Source organism: Platalea leucorodia (assembly GCF_965183815.1).
Source record: "Platalea leucorodia genome assembly, chromosome: 3".
NCBI classification, from domain to species: Eukaryota; Metazoa; Chordata; class Aves; order Pelecaniformes; family Threskiornithidae; genus Platalea; species Platalea leucorodia.
This window is the reverse complement of record NC_138825.1, coordinates 114,236,858-114,257,664: the sequence shown is the minus strand read 5'-3', so window position 1 is coordinate 114,257,664 and position 20,807 is coordinate 114,236,858. Positions and strand designations below refer to the sequence as shown.

At 35.1% G+C, this 20,807-nt stretch overlaps 1 protein-coding gene across 2 annotated transcripts in view; it reads left to right on the top strand.

The window, feature by feature from the left end:
* Positions 1–20,807, top strand: part of NBAS (NBAS subunit of NRZ tethering complex) — a gene marked incomplete at its 5' end in the record, with an annotated part of 188,793 nt that overhangs the window by 68,504 nt on the left and 99,482 nt on the right. For both annotated transcript variants that reach the window (XM_082306639.1, XM_082306640.1), the window contains 6 exons: positions 5,050–5,163; positions 7,021–7,178; positions 9,336–9,434; positions 16,577–16,744; positions 17,346–17,459; positions 17,729–17,852. In XM_082306639.1, the coding sequence (XP_082162765.1) occupies positions 5,050–5,163; positions 7,021–7,178; positions 9,336–9,434; positions 16,577–16,744; positions 17,346–17,459; positions 17,729–17,852 (777 nt within the window). The remainder of the gene's footprint in view (positions 1–5,049; positions 5,164–7,020; positions 7,179–9,335; positions 9,435–16,576; positions 16,745–17,345; positions 17,460–17,728; positions 17,853–20,807) is intronic.

Below are 20,807 nucleotides of genomic sequence, written 5' to 3'. Positions count from 1 at the left end.
TGGGCTACGGAAAACAGGTTTCTTTCATTTTAAGAAACTCAGTATTTTTTTAATCTTTTTTTAGTTTTTCTGGACTTGAAAGCTATAAACAGCATACCGCTATTACTGCAGATTTTTTTGATTCACTCTTTAGTCCTCAGTTACTGCTGTATGTACTTCCAGGGAGTGCTGGAAAAGGTAACCTTACAGTGAATTTAAAGTTGCATAGGATTTTAATAGCTAGGTTAATAATACCTTTAAAAACAGATTTTAAGTGGAATGCTGGCATAGCTTTAGTCATAGTCTGTAAATGAAGAACCTCGTAAAATTTAATAGTAGGTATAAAAAAAAAAGTCAAGGAACACATGTAGAAATGGTATTTCTGTATCTGTTCACTCGTAATTTAAGTTATTGAGTTACAATTAATTATTAATATGATGAAGAGTTATTTTAGGGCTTGGTAACCGTAAGAATGATAACAAATGCTAGTATTATTCCACAAATTAGTTTGTAGCTAAAAGGGCAGCTCACGCATACAGATCTTGAGATTTGTGAATGAGTATATTTTATTTTAAACTGAATATTAGAAAAGGAAAATGTTCCTTGCAGTTTTAGCATAGATTGTCTTTGTTAGCAGGTTTAAAACTACTGGGGAAGGAAGGGTAACTTGGTTTCTAACAGCTTATGATGAAAGGGAATAGTTTTATGGAGATATATTGGGATGAGTGTGGATATTGAAAAAGAATCTAGGGAATGAACTTTATGGACTTGCTTAATGAAGAATTAGATAAAGCGCTGCTGGGACGAAAAACAATTCTTTCTTCCTAATTGGTTTTCACTACTTCTACAATTATCCTGATTTATGAGTCACCTTTGCTGTGAAAGAAGTTCTAATTTTGTCTAGTGGAACATACTTACTGGTATTGGTTATGAATGCTCAAATTCTCAGTCCCTTCCGTTGCCCATCCACTGTGTGTATCTACGACTAGAGTGCTCTCTTATGCTTCGTCTGTGATCTGGAGGAATTTGTTTCAGCCTTTCCCCCTCTTTGCTCCCTCTGCCACCCTACCCCATATGATTACTGATTGTGAAAGACCTGCTTGGTACATTTATCCATACCTATATAAATTTTATACATACGTGCATATGTAGAGTATATAGAATATGTTATGTTATACTATATATAATATAGAGCCTATAAAATACAATGAGCATATATATTCTAATTTCAATTCAAAAGAATGCATTTGCTATGCATACAAGGGTACAGTGCACATGGTCATCCTCAAAGAGCTTTGAGAGCTGTGTTCTCTGAATACAGTTTGTTTAGAGAGCAGCACTGAAAGTGAGTAATAGAATTTATATTCATACTTATCAAAGCTAAAATATTGCTTAGGTAATGATATATCAGTTAGCTGCTTAATTGCTTTACAATATTTGATTAATGACAGTAAACTCTACTTAAGCCTCATGTCACTGCCTCTGTAAAGTAAGCACATGAGTGTTATCTTAATTTCACAGATGGGCAAAGTGAGTGAGGGAGAATGTGCTCAGCATGACAGCCAGAAAATCTGCACCTGCTCAGGGAGCTGGAGCTGTTCTATGTCTCGCAGTCCTCACTTAATTCACACTCTTGGTTAAGAAAGGATGTGAAAGAATTAACTTTATGTAACTGCTTGCTTACAAAATAGAGGAGCAAAAAAAGAGTGTAAAAAAAAAAAAAAAAAGCTTATATATCAGAAATTAAGAGCATCTTCTCTACTGTAACTGTGTATCAAAAAGATCTAGTGAGCATTGCTCTTTATTTTTTGAGTCAGGCTCTCTAGAAATGTTTTCTGTTCATTATTCTCTTTTCTCACAACTTTCTATGGTAATTTAGTTAATTTTAATATCCATAAGCTAATTCTAGTAATTTTAAGCTTTGCTCACATTCCTAAGTCAAAGCTTATTTTTGAAATCCACCTTCCTTAACACTGACTTTCTTGCTTAACACATGTGGAAGTAACCATACAGATGGTTTCTGGTCTCCTAAATGTGGTGACATGGAATTTCTGGAGTATACATACAATTTTGATACCATTTGACTTTTAAATTTTTATGACACGGTTTCACTCAGGATAATGTTGTTTCATCCACTCACAAATACAGCATGCATCTTACTCAGTGTTTCAATAAACTTTTTTTTTTAATTTATATAACCCAAATTGGATCCAAACTTTTAAAAAGTATTTGAACATCCTTTATTTTTCAATAAAAAATTATTTTCTATTATTTCTGAGCTTCCATATTTTTCCTCTCATCATTTGTAATAGAATCATAGAATCATTTAGGTTGGAAAAGACCTTTAAGATCACCAAGTCCAACCGTTAACCTAACACTACCAAGTCCACTACTAAACCATGTCCCTAAGTGCCAGGTCTACCCATCTTTCAAATACCTCCAGGGATGGGGACTCAACCGCTTCCCTGGGCAGCCTGTTCCAATGCTTGACAACTCTTTTGGTGAAGAATTTTTTCCTAATATCCAACCTAAACCTCCCCTGGCGCAGCTTGAGTCTCTTTCCTCTTGTCCTATTGCTTGTTACTTGGGAAAAGAGACCGATGCTCACCTCACTACAACCTCCTTTCAGGTATAATGTCGTATCTGCTTGTATCAACTTCTATCTGAATGCTAAACATCAGAAGAAAAGGAGATGGAAAGAACGTTGGAGACTTAAATCTTACTGAGTGGAGTAACCCTTAGACCGTAAATGCATTTTCCTTATGATGTAAGGAGGCAGTCGTCGAAGGAGCTGAACACATGCAAACTTTCACAAATAATAAAAGGGAAACAAAAATTAAGATACCTTTTCCAGTTTCTGAACTTGGTTTGTTTGAGTCTTGATGTCAGACATTAAGGCTTAATGCAGAATTACTATGTAATATAATAAGGTCACCTTTTTAATGTTTTTTCTCATTTAAACTTTTTTGGTTTTATATCTTGGATGTCTGTCAAAGTGGCAAGGGGAACAATTTAGAATTCAAAACTTTCACTTTTATAAGACTTTTTTAATTAAAAATGCCTTCAAATGAGGCATCATGAATCTGAAGCAGTGAATTTTTACATGTTTGAATAGAAGAACAAGACCTTGCCACTAATCTGCAGCAGATAGTATTTTAAGTGACTGCACTGTTGAGGCAAGCCACGTGAAAGAGGGCTCGGGCTGTGCGTTGCAAGGGATTCACTAGTCATGACGGAGCTGACAGTTGTTCTGTGGCATAACAGCGTGTGTCAAGTTAATGGAAGTTTAAATGAGTGAGCAGTGGAGATAAGATGAGCAAGTATAGCCATGGACTGAAAGAAAACCAATCCTTATATTTTATGCTTGTGCTTTTGTAAGACATGCGGAGATGTCTCCTACTGCATCAAAACTAGTTAGCTAAAACAGTGAGGATGCGGGGCTTCTCAGCATATGGCTGCTCAAGCACAGTTAAGAAAACTGTTCCTTGCTCTAAGTGTTCCTCCTTTCTTCCCTCCAATCCCATTGATTTTTAAGTAGTAATAAATAGCAGTGATTATTTTGTCTAGCTGAAATCTGAGGGGCAATAGTGTGATTATTTCTTTTGAGTTTTATTTGTGTCTGCTACTTAGTCAAATCTCTCCAAGTGGTAAACCTGTCAGGGCGAAGTGAGCATCGGAAGGTGAGTGGCAAGTACGAATCTCTTGCTTATAGAAATGGCAGTTCACATTTAGCTTGTGTAGACAGAAGCACCTCTCTGTCATCTCTAATTGCTTTTGCCCGGATGAGAAGTTCCCAGGTTCCAGAGGGCAAAAATTTGCAACAGAAGAGCCTTGGATGTGATTAATTTGCAACATTGTATGTTGGCAGTATGTAGAGTAAGAGCCCAAAAGGTGAAATGATGGGAAGCCAATCTGTTCTCCCAGCTGAGTTAGTTATGATGTGCCGAGATTAGCGGAATCTTGAGTGAGATCAATAATTAGGGTAACTTCACTTCCCTGAATGTCATTCTAGTGCAACTGCTATTTCTTTTCTTTTAAGAAAGCTTCAAAATGAAATTTGCTTTGACTGCATTGATGGACCTGCAAAGTAGAGTTAAAAATAACAGCTTTGCAAGTTAAGAACATGTACTTTTTAAATGGCTGTTGGAACCCGATATGTTTAACCTTCTGAAATATTTGCATTTTGCAAGTTGTAGTAATAGTTTCATAAACCAGTGCCCTTTTCAAATGACTGTAACAGCAGTGACTCTGTAAAATCGCTTTTAATAATAGGGGAGAAACATGAGCAAGAAGCTTGTATTGAAAAAAATCCACTCATTTTTATGAGCTTCTTGCCATCCTTCTTTCCTAAATTAAAATGAATAGCATGAGGTTACTTTTCCTGTGTATGTTTAGTCACCTTCTCATATAGTGCATGTACATACACGCTATTTTGAGCACAAGACTGGACCTACTGGTGTCAGTAAAGTAAATAACTTTCATGAGATCAGTAGTATCTGAAGTGTTACTTTTGACTTATAACTGGGGGAGGAGGCACTGTCCAGAAGGTCTGGTGACCAAGATGTGTGTATGGTGTGAAAAAATAGGTTCAGTTCTACTTGCTCAATTTATGAGGGTAGGGATTTTTAAATGCCTGTCTTCTACGTCTCATTAATTATTTGGCTTTGTGAAGTGGGAGTTTAAACTGGGGCCTTGTATACTGTAACAAAACAATTAAAAATTTCAACATTCTTCTGTTATAGTTCACAGACGGTTTTTTTCAATGTCAGGATTTTGATTTATATGTCACTTATCTTACATATCAGTTTTGATCTATGTCTTGGCCATCACATAAATAGTTTTCAAAACTTTTTTTTAACCTAGACATAACATGCTGTGTATTTTTTTTTTTTTTGCCAGTATTTTTTAAAAATACGTAACTTTTTATTGTTTCCCTCAGATCCTTCTGCTTCAATTTCAGGATCGGCTTTTCATGTTGTGTCATATAGTTTTCTTAAGAAATAAAGTAGCAAGCTTAAGTTGACCATTTAATTCCAATTAACTAATAAAAATGTTGGATTTTTCTTACAGGAGATGATCAGATGGAGAGAAAAGGTCAAGTTTTAATACTTTTAGTGGAACAAGCTCTCAGTTTCCAGGACTACAAAGCAGCTAGTATGCATTGCCAGGAGCTCATGGCCACAGGTGAAGTGAATAAATACGGTGGTGTGGGGTGGTGATAGTGGAAATCTGAGTTCTGACTCTCAGCTTACTGTGAAGTATGGTATTTCAAATTGGTCCATTTCATTCAAATATCAGTTACATTTTGTTTGTGGAAGTCAACTGACATCAGCATGTCAAATGTTAGAAGGCAGCTGGTATGAAATATGACAAATCCTGTTGTCATGGAGGAGGAACTCCATGTAGTCATGATACTACAAAAAACTTAAGCCACAGTGACTTCTGGAGCAATGTTGGTCTTTTTCTAAATCAGTTTAGTTCATTGAGCTCTCTCAACAGAAGTTGCATACTGTTATTCATATAATCCTTTATTTTTTGCATCAGAAGCTCAAAATATACCCCAGTAGGGATTCCATTTTTAATTGTCTCCTCAGGACTTTTTTTTTTCCTGTAAGAAAGCAAAGGAAAAAGTTTTGATTTGCCTTGTTGTTCAAATCCTGGTTTTGGTATTATGTTTTTATTAATGAACATTCATGTGTAACACTATTGAGATTGAACATGTATGTTGGTCCATACACATTCATTATCATTTATACATAGTCATGTTTCTTTTCTGTAAAATTCTTTATGGAAACATACTTCAGTATCTTTCTTAAGATGTGTTTCAGTTTGCAGAAGTTCATTCACGTAGTCTAAAATCTTTCTCTGCAATTGCTATCCCACTTGTTCATCTCTGGAAATAATTATAAGAAACAAAATTTTGTTAGCCAGCTGGGCAGGGGTCTTGTGTTTAGTTTTCAATCTGAAAACAATGCTACAGGCTGTAGTAATAAGTATTGAGTTTTGTTTCTTACTAAGTTGTGTGCACATTATAAAAGACAGTTCAGGTATCTCTAGTCTGGACTTATACTTTTTCAGAGACATTTGCCAGGTCCGTTTGGATATCTCCAAACTTAATTTCTTGGCTTTCTGACAAAAGATGCATGTGATGTATAGGAGCTGATGAGGCAAGGTGACAGCCAGATTCCTGTAATCTTCTAATGCAGGGAAAATGGATCCTAGCTGTTCGTGATATTTCTTTTGCAAGACGAAAACATGCAAATATTTTTGCCATATGTAATGCACAAATACATGGAATGGAGATGTACACAGCAAATACTGTACGTAATAAGACAGTTACCAAACTATTAGACATGTAACCTTAGGGGGTTTTCTGTATGCCTCTGGGAACCAGAATTTCTCATTCTTTCTACACTGTACCCCTTTCAAATAGGTAAAAATATATGACTGCAGCTAGTAGGAATGTGCAGGTCTTTTAGATGTCTACCTTTCTATCAAAACTCTTAAAATATTTGATATTTATGTAATTTGTATATATGAGGGTATGAGTGGAGGTAAATGACACATATGTGTCAAGATACTAAGGAAGATGGGTTTTGTTTCTTTGGCTCCTTTTTCTGCCTTGAGATTGAGGGGGGGAAATCTGAGATGAATTGAGGTTCTTTTAATTATATCAAGTGATATATTTTAGTTTTTTGTTGTTTTTTTTTTTCCAGCCACTCCATTAAGGTGTTTAATATCATGCTCTGAAGTAAATTATGATTTTCTTATTGCAATATGTAAAAATGTAGTGTGTAGGCTTTTAGATGCCTATTGTACTGATATTTATAATATCATAATAATGAATCTTTGCATTTGGTCAGTCTAAAGCTGCGTTACATCTCTGTTTTATGGAGCCTTTATGGTTCCTTTCCCAGGGGATAAATGTTGGCAGGAATGCCACATGCCCTCCTTTTATCTATTTGGTAAGAATTATGCCGCATCTTACTATCGCCTGTGAAGCTTACCAACCTCAGAAGTACGTTTTATGTTCTGTTGTAGGTTATTCTAAAAGCTGGGAAGTGTGCAGTCAGCTTGGGCAATCAGAAGGCTACCATGATTTGGGTATGCGTCAGGAACTCATGGCTTTTGCTCTCACACACTGTCCCCCAAGTTCCATAGAGGCATTGCTGGGAGTGAGCAGTTCACTGCAAACCCAGGTAGGTGCTTCTGAAACTTCTTTCATGCAAGTTCAATGCTTACCAAAGTAAAGGGGACTTGTGCTCATTTTTAAGTTTGTTCCTTTAAGTTCCACCCCCAGCAGGTTTATATTTGTTCTACTGTATTTTTCTGCTTTCACTGTTATATTTCAACAAATGTGGTCTCTTTATAAGCATTTTTATATGATGAGTTGGCTTCTCAAGTAGGAGTGCAATTGTATTCTTGATCTTCAGTACTTTTAATTTCTTCATTTATTGCCTAATTTAAACATTTTATTTGCAAATGCAGTTAAATTTTTTTTTTCAGTGTTTTCCAGGTTCTGTCACCTGTTTACATCTTGTAATGCAACTTCATTAAATGCCCACATAAATATCTATTACATGTTTATCCTTACATTTTTATGATCTCTACCCAATATACAATGAAATTCTTTTCTTGCTGATTGCGACCATGTAATGGTTTTAACAGCTACAACAGGCTTTATGTCTGAGCCATCTTTATTAACTCTGCAATGACTGACTTCTTCATAGAATCAGATCTTAGGTGTTCAGTTGTTCATATTACATATGTGAGAACACATAATTGTGGCATTTAAATACAAGTTATGGCAAGATGACATAGCAAACCTGTTGATAAGTTTTATTTGAAACTGTAGTGCAGTAATTTAGGTTGTCAAAATGTTAGATTTCTGTTCAGTGTAATTGTGGCTTGGCCTATGTACTATTACTTGTTTAAGAGTTCCTATTTGTCTAAGTTATCTAAGAGTTCACAATGTTTATACATTTACCTTTGTGTAATAAAACCATCTTAGAGTGCTTGCATTCTGTGTCTGAAGAATGGGGGAGAAGGGAGTAATACAGTACATACATAGTCTAATTAAGACAGCTGCAAGTGCGTAGCCTTTTTCTTTACAAAATTGCTTGTATAGCAATGTGTTTGAGAAATACAGGCAACATGTGAAGGCAGTCTGTGCTGCTTCAGTAACAGGATAACATCAGACTAAAATACTACAAAAGATTTGAAAGAAAGTCTAGCTCCTGCAAGCTACTAACTATTTTTCTCATCATGAAAGCACTCAAATTTGAGAGAGGTAGGTACAATTATGAGCTTAAATGCAAGTGGAATCTTTGCAGAATTGATACCTGTACAGTATAGAAATAAAAACTTGTTTCCTCCCTTATGTGCCTATACCTGGAATTAGAATTTGAAGTCAAACAAACTCTTAGCACTGTATAAGCCAGAATTTGTTAGACTTTCTGTCAGTTCACTGCCTCTATATCACTGTCTTGTTCCTCTTAAAGGGTTCATGTCATGTTAGTTGTAGTGCAGTGCAGCTGCTCAGCCACTGGTTATTCCCCTCTTGCATCCCACTTCTTCAAGGGAAATGATTCTCTGTCTTCTCTGTTCACAAAACTTGAGACTGAATTTGTTGCTAAGAGTTCTTTGTTAGTGCAATATCATTGTAGTAAAAGTGCAGTAATAATTAATTTGGTGTTTGCCCCAGGAAGCCAAACGCAAGTCATGATTTCTGTCAAAGCATGTTTAACCAGTTTCTTCTGCGATTACTTTCTCTATAAACTTAAGCATAAGCTTTTCAGCTCTGCTCATTAATGGTTCTACATGTTCGGTCCAAGCACTCTCTCTTTGAATGTAGATAGATAGATATAAGCAAAAAATCTTTATCAGAAGGTCACGCTGACCAGGTGATATATGTAAGTGTCTTTTGTGCACCTTCATCAGTTCTATGACCTGTGGAAATTCTGCTCACAAAACAGTTATCTTGTGTAACACTTCCTGCTGTGGAGTTGCCCAACACCTCAGAGGCACAGTTCAGATAATGGATGTTTTTTGTAGAAGTTCTTTAGCCTACGTATTACAGCAAGGTGTATATAATTAAAAAAATAAAAATATTCTTATATTGCATGAAAAATATCGCACAAAAATCACAGAGAAGGCAAGGTCATTTTGTCTAGGAACTACAACAGTGAGAGGATGTCAAAGATACCTATGTATTCTTGCTGTCTTCCCCTGCACCCTTGTTTTTCTATCATGGAAGCTTTTACATCAGAATTTCTTGTGTTTCCTATGACATCAGTTACAATTTTTACATTTGATTATTTGACCGGTAAGAAATTATATTTATTTTGTGTTTATAGATTCTTTATCAGGCTGTGAATTACCAGTTCCTTCCTTCAGAAGGAGGTGAGAATATAAATATCTCAGGACCTTCTTTGTTGATCAGTAAGGATACAGAGGTAAGCTTTAAAGAGAGTTTTTAAAGTAATGATTTTGTTCTGCATTACGCTGAAGAGCTGAATTTGAATTTTTACCAACACCTACCTGTTTACTAGATAAAATACACAACATGAAATGTATCTACTAATTTCTGTTCTTACATTGTTTTAAGTTCAAGATTTTGCTTATGTATTTATGCTTAGTCTGTTCTGATTTTTCATCGCTCCTTCCTACACAGTCTTAGCACCACAGGAAAAAAATATAAACCCAGAGGCAGGAGAAGAGGAAAGTGCAACAAAACTTAACACAATAAAATACATTAATGTTGGTTTGATTTTTGATCTATGGAAATTGCAAAGCAAGACATTTGAAAATAAACCTGAGCTACGTATTTAATTAAAAAATGTCTTGAATTAAACTTATTTTTCCCCTTTTGTTCTGAAGTTTATGACTTCTTTGCCATTTTATAACTTGTGAAATTATTTTTGTGTGCAAGATCAGAAGGAACGTTGTGTTTTGTGGGAAATAGAGGCAGGGCAGCAGGAAAAATGTCTGCTATTATTCTTTCTACTTTCCGTGCTTATTAACAAATTAAGTGTGTACATGTACAATTGCAAGTACATTTCTCTTTAAAGAAGATGTAATAATCTATTTATGAAAGAAAGGAGTGTGTTTTTCATCCATTTCAGAGTGGAAAATTCTAATTTTTTTTTTTTTTTTTTAGGTGAAACAGATCGGGGCAGGGAGGGCAAAAACCTTAATGAAATATAGGAAAGAATAGTGAAAGAAAGAAAAAAAGGTGGTTCATGATGTATAGCCTGGGTTTTTGAGCAAAATATCTGAATTGCAGCCTCCTTAATGTCTTTATACCCATGGGGAATTTTTACCAATGACAGCTGTAGGTGGAACACGCTAGTCTTTGCCTTTGGTGTATTTAACACCATGTAGCTTAAAAACCACACGCCTCTCCTTCATGTTATTGGAATGGGAACAGGCAACTTCTATGTATATGTCTATATTATGTGTATGTTTTTTATATATGTATAGGCATACACGCATACTTTGTATACATATATAAAAAATAAATGGGCAGGAAAGTAAAATAGTGCTGAAAACAGTATTCAGAGAAAGAGAGCTAAATACTTTATGTATCTGTTAGAATCATTGATATGAAGAATAGGTCTGTTCACTGGCAGGAATGCTTTTATTTTCTGGAAAGTGGTAAATGAATCTCAGAGAGGTAGATCATTAAGTAGACATTAATAAAATTGTGGAACCTTCTGATGTGGGTGTGGATGCATATGGTTACAATATTTTAATGTATATAACAAATTTGTCATTTATCACCTTTCATATGCTGTAGTACTATTGACTGTATGTTGTGACACAAAAATTATAGATGCATATAAATGATTCAGAAACTCATTCAAGGGTTTATCAGAGTTGAGTAAACTCACTAATTAACTTCATTATCAATTCAGTTTGGATATCTGAAGCAATTTTCATTATGCTGGGGAATTCACATTCAGAAAATTATCCACTCTTATTTTCTCCAATATATCTTTCATTCCCCCCCCCTAGTTGTGGTTGGTTGTCTGTTTAGAACTGGAAGTAGGCAGACAGTTGACCTGGCAAGTTTGTGTGTTGCTGCATTGGGTTTTTTTCTTCCTGTTTTAATACAACTTCATGGCATGTCATATTTCAGACTGTTACACTATGAAATGAGTTCTGTATATTTGCTAATTCTGTCTTTTTGTTCTCTCCCAGTTGACTTAATAGGGATTTATAGCTTCTTTCATTTCTTGCAATGACACAGGAGGAAACATAGCCAAGAGTTTAGTCACTGTATAACCCTTCCTTTTGTTACAGAAGTCTGAAATGTTAGAAAAGCAATATATTCAATAACTCAGTTTCTCTGACTTAACTGAATCCCATAACTGCAATTCCCATAGTTCCACTTCAGCTAATTCCTCGTGCTTCACCTTCATTGTCTTGCACACAATTTGTTTCTTCTAAGAAAAAAAAAAAAAACTGAAAGATTTTTTTTCCCTTTCTTTTTACTCCTTTGTTTTTTGCTTATGTCCTGATTAACTTATACCACCCTTTTCTTAAAGAGTTGAAAAATGTTCTTCTTTCTCACTTATTGATACCTTTTCAAATTGGTGCTCTAAATGTAATTTTCCTTATCTTGACTTGACTAAGCTTCTTCTAGCATACATGTGTTTGGGTATCCCTTTCTCTGTTGCATTAAAAATACCTATCTGTAAGTATGTCAGTTTTCCCTTTCAAAGCTTTAGTGACCTTTTTCTACCTCTTCTTACCTTTATTTAGTATTGAATCATTAGTTGCCACTACCATTTTTTTGTCGTATACCAACCTACATCACTAGCTGGTCATACTTGTCAATCGTTCTTCTCTTGATGAACTCCTCTCTAGAAATGTCTAAAGTAATTTCATTTTTGTTAAGTGTTTCCTCTCAAACTTTTTTTTCCCCATGAAACTTGCAGAAATCTTGATAGCAGCTGGCTACATATCTTCACAGATTGCATAGAATTGTGTTATTTAACATTGCTGTCGTATTGATTTCAGTATAACTTTTCTTCAAGTTTTTGGTGGTCCTACTCTGAAGGAAATTCCTGATTGCTATGATAAAGATGCATGTAATTATTCTGTAGGAACTAATGCATTTGTACAATGATGTACTTCATTACCTTAGTGCCAACTTGTCACTGTTGATTGAACTCATGGGATCCGTTGGAGAAATTATCCTCTGGAAGCTACAATGATTCCAACATAGCAGATTATTTTTAAGCAAAATACAACCCCCCCCCTTTTTTCTCTTTGTTGTATGCTACAAATGCCTCAACAACTAATCTTGTGCTTCTCAAAGAATATATCTTAGTGAGAAAATTAATATCTTCATTAAGAAAGAGCATTTCAGCATGTTATTGCTATCATTATTAGACTAAAATATAATTCTTAGTCATGAGATGCTGTCTTGTGTATTAACAGTAGAAACAATAACCATCAATTGCCTTGTAAATGAGCTCTGACTTTATGTTAAATCTGCATAGTACTTAAAACATGCATTATGCCTGTTATAAATAAAATCATTATCTTTTACATATCTGAATGTGAAAACTTAATTACTGTAAAGTGGCACATCAGCACAAGAGAAATTTGCAGTTTCAAGTTGCTTTGAAACCAAACACTTCGATATGAGAGCAGACATAATTTCTAGAGGTGGCTATCTTCAAATTATAGGAATGATTTTCTTAAGTGTTGCTTAAAGAAAAGAAAATTTCTGATTAACAGAGCATTAGCATCTTCTTTGCTTTTGCATTTTTCCCAAGTACTAGATCTGGGAAAAGACAAGATCTTTTAAAACATTTGTGTACATTAAATTGGTATGTCATGCATTTTTATCACTGCTGGTTAGAAATGATTAGGGAATGTTGTATTTATGTAGCATGCACTGGGAACTCTTCCACCTGTGGTCTTTGGAACCTGAGAGCAAAAGTAATGCTCCAGCTGCTGTTTCAAATAGTTGATTTTTTTTTTTTTAATTTTATTTTTTGTTGCGATTAACTGGAGCTGTGTTTTGTGGTGTAGTAAATGTACTGGTTTTAATTCTGTAATAACTAAATTAGAATTATTCTTATAGGAAGAGGCAGCTGTAATTCCTAAAGGAATCATGTTCATTTACGGTATCACTGAACTCTTGTGCAGAGAAAGAGAAAAATCTCAACGTGGAACTCTATATGTGCACTGTTTAAAGTCCTGTTGTAGTCAGTGGAGATCCAGTCAATGGTGCATAGAGAATAATGCAGTTAATCAGCCATTAGGTGCTTGATTCAGTTATGTAATCATAGATATCAACAATTTGATATGCCCTAAGTTATCCTCCTGTCCTTTAGCTACTTGACCCAAAAAGCCTAGGTCCTCTGTCAGATCTACAAGTATTAAGCAGATATCTTAATTACCGCTATATATCTCGGACAGTCATCAAAGCCTGTGTTTAAGCAGCTGAATCAAATGCATTGTGTATGCTTAAGGCTGGGTTACTTTTTCAGTTCCAGTGACACTATAGCTCTAATAAGAGCTTAGACATCCAGTGACACCTGAATTTGTGTTGTCATCTTGAGGTGAATCTTTTCCATAGTCTCCTATCTAGGGTGTGGTTTATCTTTGCAGGACTGTAGTTTTCAATTAGATTGGTTGATTGGTTAGTATTAGGTTTATGGTTGGACTTGATGATCTTAAAGGTCTTTTCCAACCTAAATGATTCTATGATTAGCTGTAACATACACTATGAAAAGAAAGAAAGAAACAAACCCAAAACCCTAAACCAAAACCCTCCGAGGCACAAAACAAATGTAGATTAAGCATGAATAGTTACGTAAAAGACACTATTTTAAATTCCTTTTTTCTAATGGAGGTACCAAAAAGGAGAAAAAAGAAAAAAGGAAAATTAATACTTGATGTTCTGTCTTATGAACAGGATCTGTTCCACCTCATTTTGTTTCCTTCGTAATCTTAATGCATAATGACTCTTAATGCAAGTGTATACAGTGTGTGGTTTTTGCATGTTTTGCACCTTGACTAATTGTCATTCAAATTGCCAAAGAAAAAAAAAATTATTGTTTCAAATTTATTACTAATTTATTACTCCTCTTTTGTGGCTTATTTAAAACATACTTGGCTTTGTTTTTTGTCCTTGCATTAGACTGTTTGGAATTATATATGTGTGTATATATGAGCACGTGTATATGTAAAAATTTTAGCTGTTATTTTAGAGTATCTTGATAATTCAGAATTTTGGGGGGTTTTTTACATCAGTTTAGATTCATACAAATTTTTGAGCTGCTAATTTAGGATTAATAAGTTGTTGCTGTTATTTTGTTTTTAATCAGAAGTGCTTACTTTTATAAAGGATATATGAAGAAATAATATAAGAAAATAATGTCCCCCAAACACCCCTCAAAACCTCCAAACTATAACTTCTTCCTGAAGATACAATTAAAGTTATCTTCTTAAAATGAGACCTCCAGCAGTCTTTAAGAAATCATTTATTTTATGAGAGATTGATCCAGGATAGCAAAAAGTTATAGCCTGAAAGTGTTGCTGTTCCAGGTACACAGCAGAATGCCTTTTCAGAAAACAGAATTCTTATTTGTGTAGAAAAGACTGTAATTACTCGTAAGAGTTGAAATTCTTTTAGAAAAAATCAATACAGTTTATCTGATAGCGGTAGACCTATAGAAACATACACACCAGCATACAAGTTAGCCCATTAGTTTTCACACTGCTGAAGGAGGTTTATTTTAAAAAATGTGTTTTGCTCAAATGCAGTTGAGAACTTGGGGGGAGAGGGAGGGGCAGATTTTTTTTTCTGGTTCTGTTTTGTTTTGATTTTGTTTTATTTTTTCCCCATGAAGAATCAGTTAGGTGTCTTGCAACATCTGCTTGAAAATGGGGACAGAGAGAAAAATTAGTATTCTGTATATAACATTTAAATTACAAAAAGCTTTCGTACTAAGTACCAAGAGTGGTTTATTTAAAAAAAAAAACAAACAAAAAAAAACCAAAAAAACACAAACAAGAAATTCTCCTCCACCCCACCAAGCCACCAGACCTAGGATTTTCTCTTGCTTTTTACTTTTCAGAGGAATAAAAATTCTGGCTTGTTGTACTTGGCATGCTCTTTCTTCATTTGGTGAACTAAGAGCTGAAATTTCCAGTTTAGCCAGTCAGTTAGTGGTGCATCTGTGAAATGCAGAATATAATTTCAGAAAAGATTGGGGGGGGGGGGGGAAGGCAAAAAAAAAAAAAAAAAAAAAAAAAAAAAAGCCGAAGCCTTAATGGAAAGGATGACTTAAGATGGACCTGCTACTTCAGTGGTCAGCTTGAGGCAGTGATTTACTGCATACTACAGTAAAAGGTACTAAAAATAAGTTCGTCTACAGTGAAACTCTGCCTTATTGAAGCTAACATGTATTGTCACTGAAGTTATGCCGGGACATAATTCACTTGAGCATAACTTGGCATCCTTTTGCTCTGTCTGAAATTTTGTCATGAGTAAGTTGTAAACTAATACCCCACATTTAGTTATACAGGTAACATTTTTCTATTTCAATACACTTCAGTATGTATGGGGAAATGAATAATAGAGTTGTTAAGGGAGAAATATTGGATATAAAGCTGTTGAAGTTTGCTGTATGGAGGAAAATATTTGTATTTTCTATTGCTGAAGACAGTGTGTTTACATTAGCATGGTAATTATATATTTATGTCTAATGTGTAAGCTTTGTAAAGCATGCAATTAACACAAACCTTTCAGGACTGGAATAGCACAGATCAACCAACATGGATGTTCTGGGTATTATTTAGATGCTTTGCATGAGGAAGAGCTGGTACAGAAAGCTCCATTTGTGGAACATGTCTTCTGCTTTTAAGAACTGACTTACATGTGAGTTTACTAAGACCAAGTGAAGATGTTTTGTAGGATAATGCGTAGATGTATATGTCACGTATTGTAGAAGCAGTTTGGGAGCGAGAATAGGCTGGGGTCTCGATTCTCTTTTGCAGTCTTTTATGTTTGCTATATTTGGTACCTTGTAAGTGCCAACTGCAGAATTTCAGATCTTGATGATACTTTTTCACTTGGTGTGGAGATGAATGTTTACATGTCTTCACCATTTCCCCTACTGAGAACTCAACTTAATTAATGCTACCTCTGTACAAATACAGGATTGTCTCTACTATCAGCTTTCTTGAATTAGTGAAGATTAATTTTAGCATACTCAATCTCCTCATTTGTAGAGAGATCATTATTCTAACAGAAGCATTCAACAATTGTGTAAAACATTACCACTATAAACTTCAGAATTAAAAACAGCTGGTGTCTGTGGAAACAAGAGGTTATAGTTGAATAAGGGGCAAAATGTTCTACCGGTCACGCTACTCACTTCACGTTGAAACTTCTAAATCGCTTTTAACTTGTTTTTTGTTTATTTTTACAACAGCTGTTGCTTAAATTAATGATCATTAAAATATGTTATTAACATAGTGTTCCTGATCTCTAATGCATTTGTCTTTAGGTCATTAGCCTAATTAAAGCATGAGTCTAACACTTGCCGTTGTGTGTTGAATATGCTCACAGGACGAAACCAACGTCTCCTCTAGCCAGTCTGCTGATTTATTGTACTGGACGACATCAAAAACCATGAAGGTGTTGTCTAACACAACTATGACTACAAAAGCCATGCTGCATGCTGTCAGTGATGGACAGTGGTGGAAGAGATCATTAACTTATCTTCGACCATTACATGTAAGGGATTGCTGATGTGTCTGCAGATGTTTACACGTTCACTGATACATTAGTATAAAAGCTGGACTCCTTTATAGGTATCTGATAACTGGAGACTTCAAATCGATAAAGGAACTAGAGACATCAAGGGATTGTTTGCAAGCAAATCCCAAAGAAAGGAGGAGTCTAAAGCTGTTTCCTTTTCTTGTTTTCTAATCTGTTTTCTCCTGCCTTTTTAGCATAGTGTGAGAAAGCATAGTTGAAATTTGGCAGAACTTCAGAATTTTGGGGAAGAAAGCAGTGAAGTCCACTCTTTAAATACTGTCATTTTATATTCAAAGCTGTTCCTTTTCAGTTTCTCTTTTCTACATTCTCTACTTCAGTGGATTTTCCATAATGTTTATGATACTACTTTCTCTGATACTACTTTTGAGCATGATTCTCTTTTTTTTAAAAATACTGGACCTCATTCAGCATTGGTTTATGTAACATGACTTCTGTCTTTCTCCCCACTGAATTCAATGATATTTTCGTTTACAGTTGCCTCCCTTCTGAAGAGCAGTTACAGACTTTTTAATGAGCTTTTTTTATGACTAGACTCAACTATACTTTTTTGTCCCAGGGCCAAGAATTTGGAGATGTATTAAAAAGTGGGCCTGGAGAAAATGCCACTGTGGAAAAACAAGGCTGTCATCCATTTTATGAGTCTCTAATTGCTGATCCATATGTTGCAGAAGTAAGTTTCTGTTACAGAATTCTGAAGCGTTAGTTTTCTGTTGAGATCTTATAATTAAGTAATAATATGGATTTTGGAGTATTTGTGTGACTTGAAATTTTGTGCGATAGTAGGAGAAAATCCAGAATTAAACAGAAGGGAAAGTAAATGCAGGAACTGAGGTAGATAATTCCATCTGCTGCAAGTGAATTAAATATATATGAATATATATGAATATATATGAATTAAATATAACTGCGCATGTGTCAGTTACCTTATTTTACTTTTAGTCTGAAATCAGCTATGGCACATACCAGAACAATTCTTTGGAAAGCTTTGCCGAAGTATTGCTGAGAACAGAGAAACTGACAGAAACAAAGAGTGAAGGAAAAGACCTACTTCCAACTACAGAAGGTATGGGTACATGTATATTCACTCCTGTATTTACTATATATAGTAAATATAGGAGAATCTATGGATGGGTTTAAATATGGAGAATTGCACGCAATGGCTTGATGTATTGTTTGGTTATTTTGTATGAATTGTGATTGAGTTTAACATCTTACGTTGGTAAGTAGTCTTGATAGAAGTAGCTGCAGAGTTTTCAAGAGAAGTGGTATTTTTAAAAGGAGTTGCTCAGTAAAGACTAGAAATCTGAAATCTGAAAGTTGGCTTTAAGTAAGCAGAAATTGATAATTGGGGGCTGACAAAGATGTGAACATGGGGGGTGGATTTTGAAGGTTTCATGAATACTACCGCATACAGATATTTAAATGGAAATTTGCAACCCAGTGTTAATGTTATTTGTATGTATGCCTGTGTGTTCACTTGTTCAGATTCTGTGCCATTGTATATACTGCTTTCAGTATTGCAGGGTTATTACAGTATTTTATTTGCGAATTAATGCTTAGCTGCAGCTTCTGGAATCACCAGAACTTTCTGTCTTCTTTTGAAATTTCTACATTTTATAGGTTATACTCAATAATTTGTTAACGGAAAGTTTCACTTTTTAAAAAAAAAAAAAAAACAACAAACCACACAAAACCACCTATGATTGTTTGTCTTTCCTTTTGGCTGTCTCCTGCTGGTTTAAGAAATGAACTGTTTAAATATTTACGTGCTGTTAGTGTCCTTTGAAGGAAGAGATCTGTATTATATTTTACTCCATGGTAAGTTCCGCCATGAAAAATGGGTATATTAAATCACTTGCAATATGAGAAAAGTTTCAAGTGCGACTTTCTTCATAAGCCACACAGTTTTATTTCAACTGTTTAGTGAAAACCAGCGTATTTGTCTTATAAGTATATGATTCAGTAGTTTGAGATATGTGATATTTCTACAGATAACCTGTACGGTTGTAATATAATAACATTGTGAATTAGAAAAGGTCAGCAACACCTTGTAAAAATGTGAATATACCCCCATTTAGTTCCTTTCATGCTCTCTTAATGCAAAACTAGTTTTAAATCAGTACTTAGAATCTCTTTTCTTGCATGGTGAAAGCCCATAGGCTTCTAGCTCTGATGCTTGTGTCTTAAAGGAGGGGGAGGCAAGGATTAAAAAGCATTCATTGCTTTCTTAGGGCAAATGATGTTAGTTGGCAGATCTTTGGTAATACTTCCTGCTCCAACTTGAGTAATTGGAACTGGTTGTTTACAGTTCAGTGGCTGCCTTTGAGATGGAAATTTCCGTTTTGGGGACTTTTTTGCCTGAAGAAGAAAAGAAATTTTAGATTCCAGCTTTAGTTTTTGAGCCTCTATCTTCCTCCTCTTAAATGTGCAGGCTGCTGTTTTTACCATTTTAATACTTCTGTTCTCTTCCACCACTCTTATTCTATAGTCAATCTGAATTTCACTTATGAGTCTCTCCAACTGTGCTATGGAACTGGGAGGTCTGTGTTTTCCTCTGGAAAACTGAGCTATACTTATTCTGTACTCAGCAATCCTGCTGTATGACACCTTTTGGTAGTCAGTAGACAGCATTCTTACACATAAGTGTAACGTAGCTTTCTGTAAATGAATGGATTGGTAATTTGCTGATTGTAATGCATTTAGCCCTGGATTAACAGTTTTGGATCCCACCTCTTCCCCCTTCTTAATGCTTTGCTTTATCAGTTCCCATGAAAGTCCTTATGATCAGTTAACACTTTCAGGATTGTGGAGCTTGAAAATGTGCATATTAATAGCACACCACCAAAATTTTAAATAAAAAAATCATGCAGATATGAACCCCATTTATTATTCTGTGTTTTTCCCATATTTTCACCATTACTCTAAGGTTTTGGGAGGATTTTGCAATATGAAACTCGAATGCTAATATGAGTTATTGGCTACTGTACTAGTAACTAACAAACATAGCAGATTTTGTTTGATTTTGCTGACAAGTTTGAATCCTATTCCTTTCCTTCTAGTTATCTTCTAGGACAGCTACAGCAGCAGGTTTCAGCTCCATTAGAAGAATCAATGAACCTGGAAGAAGATGCAGTTTAGCAAAGAAACCCTAGTTGTACTTAGCACATTGTCCTAAGAGAAGCTGAAGTATGCATCACTCTATTACTATAGCAGTGTCATGCTCCAGGTGTGAGGGAATGGCTAAACACTTTCCCCAGAGGCAGTGTGCATGATAAAACTCAAGATAATGTTTGCTGCTGCTTTTGGGGATTTGATACGGTCACAAGCCTTGGACTTTTCTTGTCCTTTCTATCTGGATGTAGGTGGTAGACTGAGCATTTTCGAGTTAAGTGGAAACACCCATCACTTTGGGTTTAGTAAAACACTCTTTCCTCAGTTGTACTATTGTAGTGCATCCAGACTTAGCGTGACCAAAGCAATGTTGTGCATCTCTGTTTAATTGTAGCTGTCTTTCTCCCTTAAGGATTTGATGGGGAGGTTGAAGATGGGATCTGAATGGGAAGTTACTACAATTGATGGCTGAATTTCATTGTAACCAGATTACGTACTAAACTCAAAGTAAACCTAAGAAAGTCGGTCATACCTATTAATCCTTAGGAGTTTTAGAGCAAAGAATAGCTTTATGTTTTCCATGATTTTGAAATTGCTTGCAGATATGGGTGTTTAACTGAAATATATACTTTTAAGTTTAGTGAGATTTTATCCCATGCTAGATGAACAATTGAACACTTGAAGCAGTTTTTGCTTGTTTTTTCAGAGAAAAAAACATGGGAAAAGGGTTGAAACTTCCTAGGTATTGATAAATTCCAGTTTTCACAAGTAAACCATTTTCCGTAGGGCTTCACTAGGAGACAGAAAACTGTATGAAGTTAGTCTTTGTGTATACGCGTGTTTGTATATATGTAAAGTAGGCATCTGTATATGGATACATGAACACGTCTGCACACAAGCACACAGA